Below are 16,098 nucleotides of genomic sequence, written 5' to 3'. Positions count from 1 at the left end.
GTATATTCATATACACCTACTATTTTTCAAGCTTTCTTTTTAGACATCCTATTTGTCATTCAAATAACTTTAACTCAGTATAACTTTCATATTTATATGTGCATTTTCTTTAATATTAATATTTCCTAAAAGCAACTGCTATGATAGCTTATGTTGGTTATTTACAATTGAACAGGTTTTTGTGGTTCGTTATATTCATAAAATACAGTGTGTAAAGCAACATAAATTCTAAATACATACTAAAGTAATACTGGGATTTAAATGTGGGTTATTTATTTGTGTTTTCCTGTGAAATGGTTTCTTTCTTGTTCTAACCTGAAAGAACTAAACTACTAAATTGTTTCAGTTTCTTTTTCCTTGTGTCAAACTTAGTTGAGTTGAAGAGGAAATCTGGATATCATGTAAGTTCACGTAGTACAATAAATATGTTTTGCATTGAGCACACTGATAGCAAACTAGATTAGTTACCTGACTTCATTTAACTATTACTTTCAAATTCATAAAATACATATTATTTAATATTGATTAAATCAACTTTTTTGTCTCTGCTTTATATTTAAAAATTCATCTATAGATATTGTAATTAAGATACAATACACATTAATATTTTATTCATTGTTGTTATCTATATATTACAACCATATTTTTATCTAGTTTTGAAAATCATGAAAATGACAGGTTATTTAATAGATACTGAACTTGAATTCAGTACCTCCTACTTCCTCCGCTGCTCCCTCGTCCAATAAAATGTTGATTTGTGGGATAAAGTCTACTTCTCTATTAAAAACAGAAGTTGAAAGGTCTCTGTAGGAGTTCTCAATAGTTCAGAGAGTGAATATACCTGTTTTACACAAGGATGTCTAAACAATTTGAGTCGTTAAGGTATGCTGTTAAAAAAAAAGTTATTTTGTTTTCTTGCATATTTTCATGTCAAAACTAGTCTGATTGACACCATTCATGTGTCACACATGCAAACAGCTGAATAGTATATTACAATATCTAGCTGATAGGTAGTGTTTATTGAAAAGTTTTACAAAAAGTCAGTTTTTTATCAATTCATCCTATTTAAAATAACATGTTAATCTATCATGTGACAGCCTTCTAATATAATTCATGTAGATTTTAGTTACTATTCATTAACGATATCTGAACTTTTAGATTGAATCTTTAAGGGATTCAAAGTTGTCGAGTTACATGAATATCTTATTTCATTAACACTCTTCTCAGTTGTCTTTCAGTTGCTTGTTTTTTGAAATTTTCTTAACATTTATCTTTTATAGTAATAATTCCTGATAGGTGTAAATAACAACAACAACAACAACTAATATTAATTGTTTCTAACATTGGCACATAGCCACAAATTTGTGGGAGGGGCATGTCGATTAAATCAACCCAAGTACTCTTGACCAATATGTTATTTTATCAATCCTTGAAGGATGAAAGGTAAATTTGATCTCAGCAGGATTTGAACTCAAAATGTAAAGTACTGAAAAAAATAGCATAAGGTGTTTTGTCCAAAGTTCTATCAATTTTGCCGTATTGTTGTTATTATTTTTATAATATAAGCCTTTTAGCTACTTCCATATGTTAGTAAAAATAGAAATATGTCTCGTTATCAACATCATCAAGATTTAATATCCTTGTTCCATGCAGACATGGATGGTTTGATGAGTCCAAGGACCACATCATACTCCACTGTCTATTTTGGCATGGTTTCTACAACTGATGCCTTTCCTAACACCAGCCACAATAGTGAGGAGGTGTCTTTGTGAACCCTCAAGGTACAAAATAAGTAGAAATGAAATGGGAACAGAAGAGCTGAAAGTGGGGAATTTGCAAAGAGTATACAGGAACATAAGAGATAGGGAATGAGTGAGGCAACAAATATAATAATGATTGAAACACAAGTGTTGAGTGGAGGTTTTGCAAATCATATGAAAATGACAGGTTATTTAATAGAGGTAGAGCAGTGGGTTTTGACCAATGATGAAGGGATAACGAGTAACAGAATAATGATGATGATGATGATGATGATGCAGTAGACAGGAGAAAGGTGAGAGAGACAAATGATTAGTGGTTGGATAGTTTGCCAGTCTGGTGGGGGAAACAGGTGTTGTGCATAGGTAAAATGAGAGATATATGATGGTGCTGAAGATGGGATGATTTGATATCTTAGGGGTGGGGGAGTAAAACATGGAGGATGAGGGATGGTGAGATTGAACAAGCCATCAGTATTGTTTAATCAGCAGAAATTTTTTCAAATAACATATAATGGTACTCTCTCTCTTTCTCTCTCTCACATACACACAAACAATGGCAGAATCAGTAGATTACTTACAAAATACTGTGATACTTAAGTAGAATAATTATTTTTATAGAGTTTATATTAATACTGCAAGGTCAATAAAATGAGTACTAGTTAATTACTCAACTAACTCAACTACATGACTTGCTCAAACTTATGACTTCATGCCAATCATTATTACTACTACTATAAAAAGTTGCAGTTTTGCAGAATCAATAAAGCATTATACAACTTTCAGGTTCTTTACATCTTTAGTTCAAATTCTGTTGGGATTAGGTTTGTCTTTCATTTTCCCAGAGTTGATATAAAAAGTAAGAAATGGTCAAGAAGTACTAGATACTTATTTAATTGATTCTTTCTCTCCTTCCGAAATTTGTGTTCCTGTGCCTATGTTAGAAATCAATAATCATAACAATAATGACCCCTAATTTAGGCACAAGGCCAGTTATTTTGAAGGTAGGGATTTAGTTGATACCATCAACCCTCAATACTTAAGTTTTATTTCATTTCTTGAATGGATGAAAAACAAAGGTGATCTCTGCAGGGTTTGAACACGGAATGGGAGGAGTTGGAACAAGGCACTTTTTGCAATGCTCTAATGATTCTGCCAAAACACCACCCTTGGCATGTCTAAAAAGTGAATACCCTTAAAAATTTTTGTCCATGTATGCCAGTGTGAGAAATAATTGTCATTACTACATATGGTTTATAAACACATGAGCATTCAATATTTAGCTTATACTTGATTTTATCTACACATGTAGATACATGTCTTTCATATCACATGTATGTTCAGGAAAGCAACAACCAATGAGATATGTTTGAGAATTGGAGGCTTTTCAGTTTAAAGAAGAAAGCTTATTTATTATGACTTTGAAATACAGATACTGTGTGTATGTATTCATACACCTACCTTTCATGGGTATCCTGCCAATTCCATTTCAGTGTAGCTCAGTTGTCACTGGCTTTTGAGTTGGCACCCGGCTCTCGCCTGTGATGCCACAAACTATCTGTTTACAGCAGTGGGGAATGGTATTGGCAGGCAGGATAAACCATTGAAAATAGCTGATAAGTCTTAAGCTATCACTATACTGAGGAAACCCAATTATATGTGATCAGATTTCAATGGACAAAAAAGAAATATCCAACATAGGTGTGGGACATGTATCCCAGAGTACAGTGAGAAATGTAGATTGCCCCGGTGTACCTCCAGTTATCTTGGTCTGCTTTACCATTAGTCCAAGAAGTTTGGGACGAGTGAGATTAGTCATCCAGTGCAGCCTTGTCTCACTATAATCTAAATTCAGAGTCTATAAATTTAAATACAAATTGTGATTCAAACTCCCTGGAATCACAAACAGGCAGTGGAACTTATTATAATGCTTGGGACATCATTCAATGACAATGAAATTCTGTCACAATCCTCTGGTTACCCTCACAGCTATCTTCTCAGTTGCTGATGCTCTATAAGAAATGCTGGCACCATCTAAGAGGTGGGGTTTTGGTCATCTTTGAAAATGGATAAACAGAATATCCGTGTGTGCATGTATAAACCCTCACACACACGTTGGAAATAGTGGATGTTAATTGATTCATAATTTAATTTATGAAGATATTTCTTGTAAGCATTGAACTTTAGTGTGTTACCATCATTGTGTGAAACTAAGACATTGTACAGAATATGTAGGTATTCTATAGAATGCTTAAAACTTTCAGGCAAGGTATATAAAAAAAATCATTTCATAGGCAATCTGGAGATTAAGTTTCTTATTGGCAGTATGTGAAATCACTAAAATTTTTTCACTAATTGTCAAAATGCCAAATATAATCTTCAACCACAATCAATCAAAATGAAGAAAACACTTAGCAATAAGGTCCTCCCAGCTGAGCATGGTACCACAGTTCAGATTTCCATTCCTGTGGACAGTTACAAATGATGTAGAGATACTAGCAATATTTTGGCTGGCATAGGCACAGTTGTGTGGTAAGAAGTTTGTTTCCTAACCCCATGGTTTTGGGTTCAATCCCACTGCATAGCACTTTGGGCAAAATGTCTTCTACTAAAGCCCTGAGCTGACTAAAGCTTTGTCAATAGATCTGGTAAATGACAACTTAAAGAAGTGTGTCAGGAGTGGCTGTATGGTAAGTAGCTTGCTTACCAGCCACATGGTTCTGGGTTCAGTCCCACTACGTGGCACCTTGGGCAAGTGTCTTCTACTATAGCCTCAGGCCAACCAAAGCTTTGTGAGTGGATTTAGAAACTGAAGCCCATCGTATATATATTTATATATATACGTGTATGTGTCTGTGTTTGTGCCCCCCCCCCAACATCACTTGACAACCGATGGTGTGTCTGCATCCCCATAACTTAGCGGTTCAGCAAAAGAGACCAATAGAATAAGTACCAGGCTTAAGTCCTGGGGTTGATTTGTATGACTAAAGGCGGTGCTCCAGCATGGCTGCAGTCAAATGACTGAAACAAATGAAAGAATATATGTGTGTGTGTGTCTGTCTTTTACTGTCTCATTCCTAGTCTCGACATCACGTGTGAGTCACTGTAATATAAGAGTCACTGTAATATAAGCAGTGTCCTTTGTTTCCACTCTTCTGTGGAAACCTGTCTGGTTATGGGAAAATATTATCTTCCCTGGAAACATGAGGGTTGATGATGGGAAGGGCACCTGGCTGTAGAACATTTGCCTCAACAAAGTTCCACCTGACTGTGCGAGTAAGGAAAAGTGAACATTAAATTGATGATGATGACAATCTTGGGTTTCTAGAATGGTTTGTATCAGTTACGATGTTGAAACAGCCATAAGCCAGACAAACTGCAGTTTTCATGAAGATACATTCTGATGGATAAACAAATCTCATTCGAGTTAGCTGGAACACAGCAATCTATAGGAGCTAGGCAAGGATTTAAGTGCATGTGTATGATGTAATTCAAAATGTCATTGAAATCCAAACTGCTGCAATAAAAAGAAGACTTAAATGGGACAGTGTTCAACAAAATATTTTATTTAGTTTAGATTTCAGTAATAGTTTACTAATAAAAATTTTTCATATTGCATTCACTGATTTCAGTTTGTTAATATTTTCAATCTTTGTTGTCTTATATTATATTTTGCCTAAAAATACTTCACATTTTATAGAATATCTTGGCAGTTTGATAAAAGTAGTATATAAGGTAGTATTGAAATATTATTTCATACTTGCCAAAAGATGTTGGATATTCTTTAGAACTACTTAGGCATTCTATACAATACGTTAGTTCCATACAATAGGCTATTCACCTATATAGCAGTTTAACCTGTCATGTTATAGTAAATAACTCCTGGCTGTGTGGTTAAGAAGCTCGCTTTGCAACCATGTGGTTTTAGGCTCAATCTCACTACACAGCACCTTGGGCAAGTGTCTTCTACTATAGCCCTTGGCTGACCAAAGCCTTGGGAATGAATTTAGTAAACAAACTATGCAAAAGCCCATCATGTGTGTGTTTGTCCTTATTATTTAGTGGTTCAACAAAAGAGAACTATCGAATAAATATCAGACTTTAAAAAAATAAGTATTGGGGTCATTTTCTTCAATTAAACTCTTCAAGGCAAATACCCCAGCATAGTCACGGTTCAGTGACTGAAACAAGTAAAAGGAAACTGATTATCTTGTGTGTTTGTGTGTTTCTGATTTATTGTGGATATTGACTAGTTAAGAAAACGTGCATGATTCTAACTGCTCTGAAGTTGATGCAACTTAACAAAGTCAAACTGTGATCATTGGTGTTGAGTGTTGGATCCACATGTTCTCTGTATAAGTTATAACACAATTTTGTTTTAGATCAATGTTAGAAATGCTTTACTGTATAGAATTAATTCGTATGCTCTTTGGTGTGTTTTCATAAACATTTCTATGACAAAAGGAATGGAAATAGTATTATCTACACTGAATATTAGAAGTTTGATGATTATGCAATCTACTGTCATTTTTTGAAAAAAAAATTTGTGTAATTCATTAGGCTTGATTAAAGTGACGATACCATCACTACAAATCTGTGGCCTTGTACCAGTGTAAGAAATCATTATCACATTTAAGTTATAACTGCACTAGTATCCCGTCTTCAACCTGCTCTTGATTTCATCCACATGTGAAGATGCATAGCTTTTTTTTTATGTGATGAGTATGTGCTAGAAAGCTAAAACAAGTGAGAGATGTTAGGGGATTAGATGTTTAAACAATAAACAGCTCTCGACATACATGTGGGTGAGTGGGTGGGTATGTGTGTGGAGGGCATTATATCTTAGGTAATTTCAGTTGTATTTGTTTTGTGTGATTTTTTTCCAATTTCTTTAACTCTGTTCCACATTTATCATGTCTTTTTGTCACAGCTTTAAACATCCTAGCTATTTATCGGGCACTTTTGTGATTTTTATACCTTAGGTTACATCACCCGAATTGTGTTGTGTTCAATGCATACATGTTCAATTCATATATAAACACACACATACACACACACTAAATGCATAGCCTATAAATATGTACTGCTATCATCACAAATAAACAGGTAAATGTTTTAGAAAATGACATCATCAAATGTTCTGATTAGGTTAAAAAAAAAAGACATAAGAATAAAAAGAATCAACAGCAGTAATAACATCCATGAGTCTAAGCATAGGGGAATTGAAAACAGCAGCTGGTTTTCAAAGTTAGGCCAGTGTTGTAATGAAATCATTGATCTGTTGCTGCTGGTTCGTAGCTAGTCAATCTCTCTTTGCAGGAGCTACTTGATAAGCAGTTGTAGTAGCAGCATAAATATTACCAGTCAGGCTAGAACTACTGTTACACCTCCATATATAAGTAGTAAAACAGAAATAATGACAAGATAATATTGGTCATCATGGTTTGTTTCTGAAGTACTGAGAACAAACAAAAACACCCAGTATAGCTGTTAGTTTGATTTTTTTTTTCTTCTTCTTCTTCTTTGCTGTTCTCCCTGTTGCTATTGACTAAACTCATTCCGTAGTCACAGCTATCTCAGAAACTACTCTGCCCCCCCGCTCTTGCTTTCCTTCTCTTCTGCTAAGGAGGAAGATCATATTAGTGAAACAAGAAAACAGCTAACTAGATATTTTGTTTATTGAAACAAATTGCTATCATTCTTGTTTCTTCAAAAATAAAAAAAATAAAGAGGCTGGACTTTATTGCCTTATTTCTTTGTTAAGAATATATTTAAATAGTCAAATGTTCTGTAAATTTATTTATGCATAGCATAAATTAGCATTGAATAACTTAAAAAAGAATCTATATAGATTTGGTCTTCCCATTTATTGTACTTAGTATTCTGTTTTGAATTTACTGCTGTAATTTGTCTTTTTTCTGGCATTTAGTCTTAGAATCTGCACAAATTCTGTATCTTTATACATATTCAACACTATCTATCATGTATGAGCATTAATCTGAGGTTTATTAGTTGAATACTTAGCATAAAGATTACTAGGGTACATATTTATATACACCAGTCTGGTTACAATAGTGAACAAAATATCTGTGTGACAGCTGTTGTTTAGGTTGTTTATCTTTCCATTCATTTGGAATTAACTAATATCAGTGTATCAGGAAATTGTGTAAGTCTTCACATGGCTGCTACAAAGCCATCTCGACTGTTTTTATCTGGAGACCATCCTGGAAAGTACCAGCCTTTCTACTTCAGCAATGGAGATACTACCAATGAGGATATGTACCAGCCAAATGCTGCTTCTTCAGCCACCTATATGAAGTTTCTGCATTTAGTTGATACTCAGTTGTCAGATGATGAACCAAGTTCTTCACCACCACCACCAGCAACAATGCAACAACAACCACCACAACCTCCATCTTCGTTGTCTCTTGACAATAAGCAAACAGATGGTAAGCAAGCTTATTATCTAACTCTGTTTTTATTATTACTTTTTTTCATAAATCTCATTCTTGTCTTTACATATATTGAAATTAATAAAAGGCTTGTAGCAAGTGTTGTAGAGCAGGGTAACGCTAGCTCCTAACCATGTTGACTTCACAGCCTGGTTAGTCTCAGTTGTGGTCACTTCATCACACTTATGTCACTAATGTTCTTGAAAGGCATGAATGTCACACAATCTCAACTTCCCCCTTATAAATCTTGGGCTTTGTATCTTGTTAAAAGAAATCTAGAATTTTTTTTTTTATATATATATAACAATTCAACAAATATATTTTTTTATGAAAAGAAAACATTCTTAAAAATTGTCTTAATACGACCAGAAAATAAAATATAGGAAAGCTTTCACAGAAATTGAAGAAATGGTAACAAATTTTTAACAGAAATTTTTGTACTAAATTTAGACTTTCATTTATTCATTTCTATTTGCTGTTTAATTTCTTCATGTATAATGGGGTATACGCAGTACAACACATGAGATTAATATTGGAGTATTTTTTATATTAAATCAAAATCTTTCTAACTACTTATAAATTTTAATTTTGTTGCTTTATCAGGTGATGTCTCAGTTGGCAATTAATTTTTGTTTTAAATTCTACTTCCAAATAACAATACATATAAAGCTATAATTTATTAGACTAGTCACCAGTGCTCTTTACTAGAAAGGTTCTTTCAAATAAGAAAATAGGCTGATTCACTTCAGAAATTCAAAAGAAACTAGTGTATTATATCAATAGATAAAAATTATGTAAATAGGTAATGTTGGTTAATTGAGATAATTGACACATATTTTGCTATAAAAATATTGTTTACATACCCACCCCACTCTTAAGGATAACTGTAGTTATAGGAAGACCAGGAGGGAAATTAGCAGATGTTATTGCAAGGAAAGTGGTATTAGTCAATCCAAAGATCCAATTATTGTTAATGAGACAGCTTCAGATGTAGCTGTAGTAGTAATAATAATAATAATAATAATAATCCTTTCTACTAGAGGTACAAATCCTGAAATTTTGGGTGAGGGATTAAGCCAATTATATTGACGCCAGTATTCAACTTGTACTTATTCCATCAACCCCAAAAGGATGACAGGAAAGTCAACCTCGGTGGAATAGTAAGAATAAGAATTTATTTCTGTATTCCCACAAGGACGGTGGTTGAGAAGATGTTAGAGCAGTGTGAGGGTACAGAAATTGAAAAAATATTACAGGGAGAGGTTGCAAAAAGTGTCGAAGTTTCTACAGAAATAACATGAATAAAGAAAAAGAAAACAATACAAATGTGTGTTAGAGTGCTTAAGGAGAAAGATTATTAAGTAGTACTAGTCCAGGATCCTCATAGATCCAGGGTTACTTTGACCTCCAAGGTAAAGGCCATCTCCCAGTTGTCATCTCTTGTCTTGCAGACATGCTGAGAATAGGCCCATTATCATAATGAAAACATACCTTTGTGTGTATTTATTCTGTTAAGTTTTTTTCTTTTTTTTTTTTTGTCATTTGCTTATTGGTTTATTTGTTGTCTCAAAATTTATTCATTTTTTAAAATATTTTGTGTTAAGTTTGAAAGGGTGGAGATAATCATCATCATCATCATCATCATCATCATCATCATCATCATCATCATCATCATCATTTAATGTCTTCCTTCCATACTGGCATGGGTTGGATGGTTTGACAGAAGCTGGTAAATCAGAAGATTTCGCCAAGCTCTACTAATAATTTTGGTAGTAAGAAAAAATTTGTGGTTTATTTAAATATAATTAAAAACTCCTCTTCAAATTACAAATAGTTAATTATTTTCTTTATTACTATATTGTGTTGAAGAAATACATTGGTTAAGATAATGGACTGTTAGACAATAGTTAATGGGTTAAAACCACGTTAACAGCTTTCACATTCTACTGTCAAGCAATACAAAAACACTTGATATTTGCATAAATTTGTAAATATCAAAATTTTCAGAATCTTCTCAAATAATGAGGAGTCAAAATAGATAAATGTCAAAGTAGGAAATAAATACATTATTTAAAGATTTATTTCTCTAATTTTTAAATGTTTTTTTTTTTCATTACTTTATAGTTTTGAATAATTATGTCATAAAATAAAATCTTAATGAAACACTTCAGCTGGAATTTGTTGTCTTCCATTTAAATCTATTGAATGAAATTGCCTTCTATTCTCATAGGACATCTATTCTCCTGAAAAGAAAGCAATGAGAAATTGGTCATGTTGTATATGCTCTCTAGTTATTGACTTACTTTGTTAAAAAATACAACAAAATAAATCTGTGAATTTACTACACACACACACACACACACACACACACATATTGTGTCATATTATATTCATATAATTACTGACTTGATTTCTAACATTTTTACATGGAATATAAAGAACAAATGTCAAATTAAAAACTGAAAAGCTGTGAAGTTCACTAGTTTTGCAGAAATATCATGAAGGCAAGCATAATTTATTACAGACAGAGCCAGGTGACAGGGAAATTCCAAGCTGAGTTAGTGGAACAATGATATAAACAAGACGTAATTTCATATTGTAAGATTTATGGGACACCAGCAATAAATATCATGACGTAACCACAGATAAAATGGTGATATCCTGTTGGGCTATAATAAATATATAATATAGCTAATCAGAATTTCTAGATCAACGTACAAAAATTCTAAAGATTGGCACTGTCTTTATTATACTCACTAAGAAATTTGAGAGACAGATGTGTCATCTGCTTATCATCTTTATGCTTCAAACCTCTTCCAGTGAATTCCCAACTGGGTTTTTTATACGGATTCTTGGTTCTCCATACTGAACTAACTGGAAAGCTGTAGATCTTCAAAGATAGGGATATATGTATAAAAATAAGCTAAAAAAGAATTCTTTGGAAATAAATTAGAATCAACAATTTTATTGCAATATATGAAGTACTTAGAAAAATGTTTAAAGAAATTTGAGAATGATGATTTTGTTCTGGATTTTTCTTGAACAAAATTAACAGATAACATTACTCTTTATTATTTATATACTGTAAATATGGTATACCTTCATGTAGCCATCTTTTTTAATTTATATTTGTCTTCTGTTACTAAACTATATTAGTGTACTAAAGTTCCTTCAGTTTTCATTGTCTTAAGTAGTTAGTGTTTTGCTCCTTGATAGGACATTCTTTCCTAGATTTTGCTTATGGGAAGTTTTGAGCTTTGGTTACAAGCTGACAAAACACTCATCAATTAATACATTGTTGTTTAGAATATGAAATTGTATCTCCTTATGGTAACACTTTCCAGTTAGGCAGACTGAGTTAAGTATTGTTTATTCTAGACCAAGGTAGTAGGAATGATAAAATATATACTGTTGATTATTCAATGTGTAAACAAATATCGTAGCATCTTAGCCAGCTGTGACTCTGTAGATTTGTGTAATATTTCAAAATTTTAGCTTATTATATTTGCAATAATTACTTCATTTCATATATTACTGTAATCATTTCATTTCAACATAAGGTACTTTTAAAGTAGCATTTATAAGTTGATGATCAGGTTTAATAAACATTTCTAATCTTTTAAGAAACTAAATTAGAGTTTGAGCATGCATATTGCTCAAATAGCTTTCTAGCCCCTGCATTATCTGATGTCTTACAGTGAAAATATTGTTACCAGCTGGTTGAAGAACACCTTCATCTTGTTAGTCACTCTTTACTTACAAAAATATTTCAGGCAATAGTTTACTCTGAAAAATTTGAACCAGTCTATGAAATATGGTTCTTATGTTTAGACTGCATTATGCTTTGTTTATTTATCATTTATATCAACTATTATTTTATACATGCTTACATTCTTGTACCCTGGAAAGGTTTAAAAATGTAATTATTAACTTGTAACGAAATACTCTTGAAGGACAGATGAATGTTGACAAATTAATGTTGGTAAAAAGTTATATGATACCTTCAAGTAATGTATGTCACTTCTTTTATAAAAACTACAGAAAAATAAGTTGTTAAATCCTCTCAAGTTTATATAGTTCATAGAAGACTTACACGGCTCCAAAAGTGATGAGGGTTATATTGTCTCAGAGAAAAATGTTGTCACAATGGATATGTTTGAAAAAGCATAAATGTTTAAAATATTTCTGTTTCCAATAATGTATAACAAATGGAACATTTCAGATAGGTTATCCCTTACATGTTCCAATAAATAAATATTTCCTAATTTATCTTGATCATGTTGGGATTTCCACTTGTCCATATGCTTTGCAAACTTGGTTTATAGTGTCTGGATTGAATCTTGTAAAGGTTATAATTTCAGTGTAAATTGATCTCTATTGGTGTAATATTCTTTCATAACTACTCTGTAATAGACTACTAATAAACAGGCTAGATGGCATGTTCCTTCCTGCAGCAGTTACAATAGTGAACACAAAAATCAGTTTTGGGTTAGTTCAAAGTTACGGTTTTATGTACTTTATATAATTAACATATTTTCTATGACGCACATAAAACCATTAGCAAAATCAAGGTCAACTGTTATTTGTTTAATCTTGGTTTAATTAAAATTTATTTGGTCCAAGATCACAAGACCATTTTTGTTAGCTTTTTCTAATGGTACATTAACTGTCTATAGAAACCAACTCTAAGTGAGATTTGTTACTACCAGGATTTGAACAAAAGGTTGTTTGTAATGATCACCAATCAGGTTTTCACTCTATAGCTCTGTATTTTCTCACACCTTGTTCCTTTCCTTTGAGTTCATTTAATGATATCTGTCAAAACCTTTATTCCCACTTGTCTGCTATCTCTTGGCATGTTTATTTATCATGCATGACCTCTTTCTCTTTATTTTAGACTTTATTTGATAGACTCCTTTCATAATTTTGGAACATCATAGAGGTGGGGGTGGGGGTTGTGCTATGTTTGGCTAAAGGGTTAATTAGCTGCATACTGTATCAGAGTATCAATAAAATGCATGTCACAATGAGTTAGTATAAGTTAAAAAAATATATTAAGATATACAAATAGAATTAATAGCAATGATGATCAACAGATGTTATCCAGCAAAAGATACTAACTGAATACATTGGCTTGCCATATGGTAAATATATTTTATATGGTAATTATTAAATATTTAGAAAATTTTGAAGCTACATCAATAGCGTAGTCAACTGAAAAATAAACATATATTGGTTTCAAATTTTGGCACAAGGCCAGTAGAGGTAAGTTGATTACATTGACCTTAGTGTCCAACTGGCACTTATTTTATCAACCCTGAAAGGATGAAAAGCAGAGTCAACCCCAACAGTATTTGAACTCTACTTGTTATAATGTTAACAGGCATGTGTGTATAAGTTTGATATAAAAATGTATCAGATGTGAAAACTATAACTTCCAATGTCTAAACTTTGACTAGTGTGTCATGTCGGGTAGTGCAGTTTACTGGTTTCAGATGCAAAATAAGAAGTAATAGTATCTTATGATGATTTTTTTTTAATATTTTGAATGAAATTTATTAATTAGATCTTACAGTTCTTTATCTGAGAAATTTTGAACTGACTTTCATTGAATTGTTTCTTGGATATATAAATTAGATTTCTTGTAAATTATATAGGGTTAATTCAAAGAGAATATTATATTATCATCATCATCATTTAACGTCCGCTTTCCATGCTAGCATGGGTTGGATGATTTGACTGAGGACTGGTGAACCAGGTGGCTACACCAGGCTCCAATCTGATTTGGCAGAGTTTCTACAGCTGGATGCCCTTCCTAACACCAACCACTCCGCGAGTGTAGTCGGTGCTTTTACGTGCCACCGGCACGAAGGCCAGTCAGGCGGTACTGACAACGGCCACGCTCGAAATGGTGTATTTTATGTGCCACCTGCACCTTACGCACCATGCTTGATGTAAACTCCAAATAAAACTGTGAATGAAGTGTTAATCTAACTCATGAATTTTTAGTTTGTATCCATCTTTTGCAATTATTTTCTTATATCAGTGAACAAGTCACTTAACTCTTTTTACATCAGTTTAAAAAGCATTCAGAAATAGATATCAGATTTTCTGGTAATGTTCACACAGGTATGGCTGTATGTCTTTTATAACCTTGGGTTGGTCAAAGCCTTGTGAGTGGATTTGGTAGACAATGTGTGTGTGTATTCTTGTCTTCACATTGCTTGTTGATTGTAAATGAGCATCATTGCCATGTCATACAAGCAGTGTTGTTCATTTTTTGTTCATCCTTCATAAAAAACATGTATGGCTATGGAGAAAATATTACCTTGCTTGAAAACAGTTGAGGGCTGGCAACAGAAAGGACATCCAGCCATAGAAAATCTGCCTCAACAAATTCCATCTAACTCATGCAAGCATGAAAAAGTGGACATTAACTGATGTTACTTGTACAATGCTGATATTCTGTTAGAGGGTAGAATTTAACTTTTCTTCACTGTTGTGTCTACAGCTCACAAGATTTGTGAACCTCAGGAACCTTTAGAGGATATTCTTTCTTGTCTTTATATTAATAGACAACCAAAATGTAACTTTTGTTTTTAAAATATGCAAATAAAATAAAAAAAGATAAACTTGCAATCATGCAACTAAAAGCACAATTTAAAATCTAGCTGTTTTCATGGTTGTTTTTCATGTCAGGACTACATCAATAATCCTTAATTCTGTTCGGAATTATTTTCTAAAACTAAATTTGGCAATGGTGGTTTTGTGGATATTATAATTGCTACTGCTGCTTCATGTTCGTCAGTGTAGGCCATCTGTCTTTTCATACATAATATTCTGATTATTTCTATATATTTGTCTTGCTCTAATGCAAACTATTACTTGGACAGTCTGTTCATTGTGCTATTCTTAACATAAAGATTTTTGGTGCTACTTTAGCATATTGTCTACCACAGTAGCCATAGTCTGTGTGGTGAAACGACCTGCCCTGGGTTAGGTTTTAGAATTAGGAATAGGGTTAGACTGCATGCTAAAGTGTAGATAGCCAGGTTGACCACACATTAAAGTAGCACCAAAATATCCTGTTGCCATCCGGTTTCACCAGTCCTCAGTCAAATCGTCCAACCCATGCTAGCATGGAAAGCGGACGTTAAACGATGATGATGATGATGATGATTGTAGACTGGCAAGAAAAGTATGACACAGGACAAAATGCCTGAGAGTTCTTTCACAAAGATACATTTAGTGTTCAAATCTTGTTGAAGTCAGTTTTACTCTTTATTCCTGCAGGATTGATAAAAGAAATATCTATTATGTACTGGGTTGATTGAACATTCTACATATATGTCCCAAAACGTCTCCCAAAAAGTTAGTAGTAGTAGTAGTAGTAGTAGTAGTAGTAGTAGACTTGTGTTTCCCATCTTGATCCTTTACATCTGTGTTATTTGTTTTTTTTTGTCCACTAATCTACCAAATGAAATTCATTAAGAATTTTTTTTTTATTCTTCAGTTTTTCAGTTATGTATTTTTACAATCACTTATTCACCCATGTGAAATGTACGTGTATGCATACATATGTGCACTTTTATCAACATATGTACGTTCAAAGATATTTACAAAATACAATGATATATTATTGATATATGCACATGTATTTGTGTTTCTTTACACATATACATATACGCACACAAAGACACATAGCTACTGCTGGCCTACCTGAAAGGGTTCTGCTCAAGATATAAGTATTTCTCAGCAGGACATCTTCCAAAGTTCTTTTGAAATAGGATTGTTTGGGGAGTGATTCTATTCTTTTGGGCATTTTTTTTCTCCTTGGTACACCACACACATAGCTTTTATGTTTGACTACATTTCAAAAGCTTTCAACC

The 16,098-nt window shown here is 32.8% G+C and overlaps 1 protein-coding gene across 22 annotated transcripts in view; it reads left to right on the top strand.

The window, feature by feature from the left end:
- LOC106876659 (tumor protein D53) overlaps nucleotides 1-16,098 on the top strand; it is a 205,132-nt gene that overhangs the window by 136,772 nt on the left and 52,262 nt on the right. For 14 of the 22 annotated variants that reach the window (XM_089348658.1, XM_089348651.1, XM_089348652.1 and 11 more), the window contains exon 1: nucleotides 7,075-8,206. The exons of 4 other annotated variants lie outside the window; for them this stretch is intronic. In XM_089348658.1, coding sequence (XP_089204784.1) covers nucleotides 7,936-8,206 — 271 coding nt within the window. In that variant the 5' untranslated portion in view covers nucleotides 7,075-7,935. Of the gene's footprint in view, nucleotides 1-738; nucleotides 883-7,074; nucleotides 8,207-16,098 lie in introns of those variants that run through there. 4 more of the 22 variants (XM_052966622.2, XM_089348655.1, XM_089348659.1 and 1 more) reach the window with 4 other exon arrangements.

Source organism: Octopus bimaculoides, chromosome 3 (genome assembly GCF_046866305.1).
Source record: "Octopus bimaculoides isolate indiv1 chromosome 3, ASM4686630v1, whole genome shotgun sequence".
Lineage (NCBI taxonomy): Eukaryota > Metazoa > Mollusca > Cephalopoda > Octopoda > Octopodidae > Octopus > Octopus bimaculoides.
This window is presented reverse-complemented; position numbering and strand designations above follow the sequence as displayed.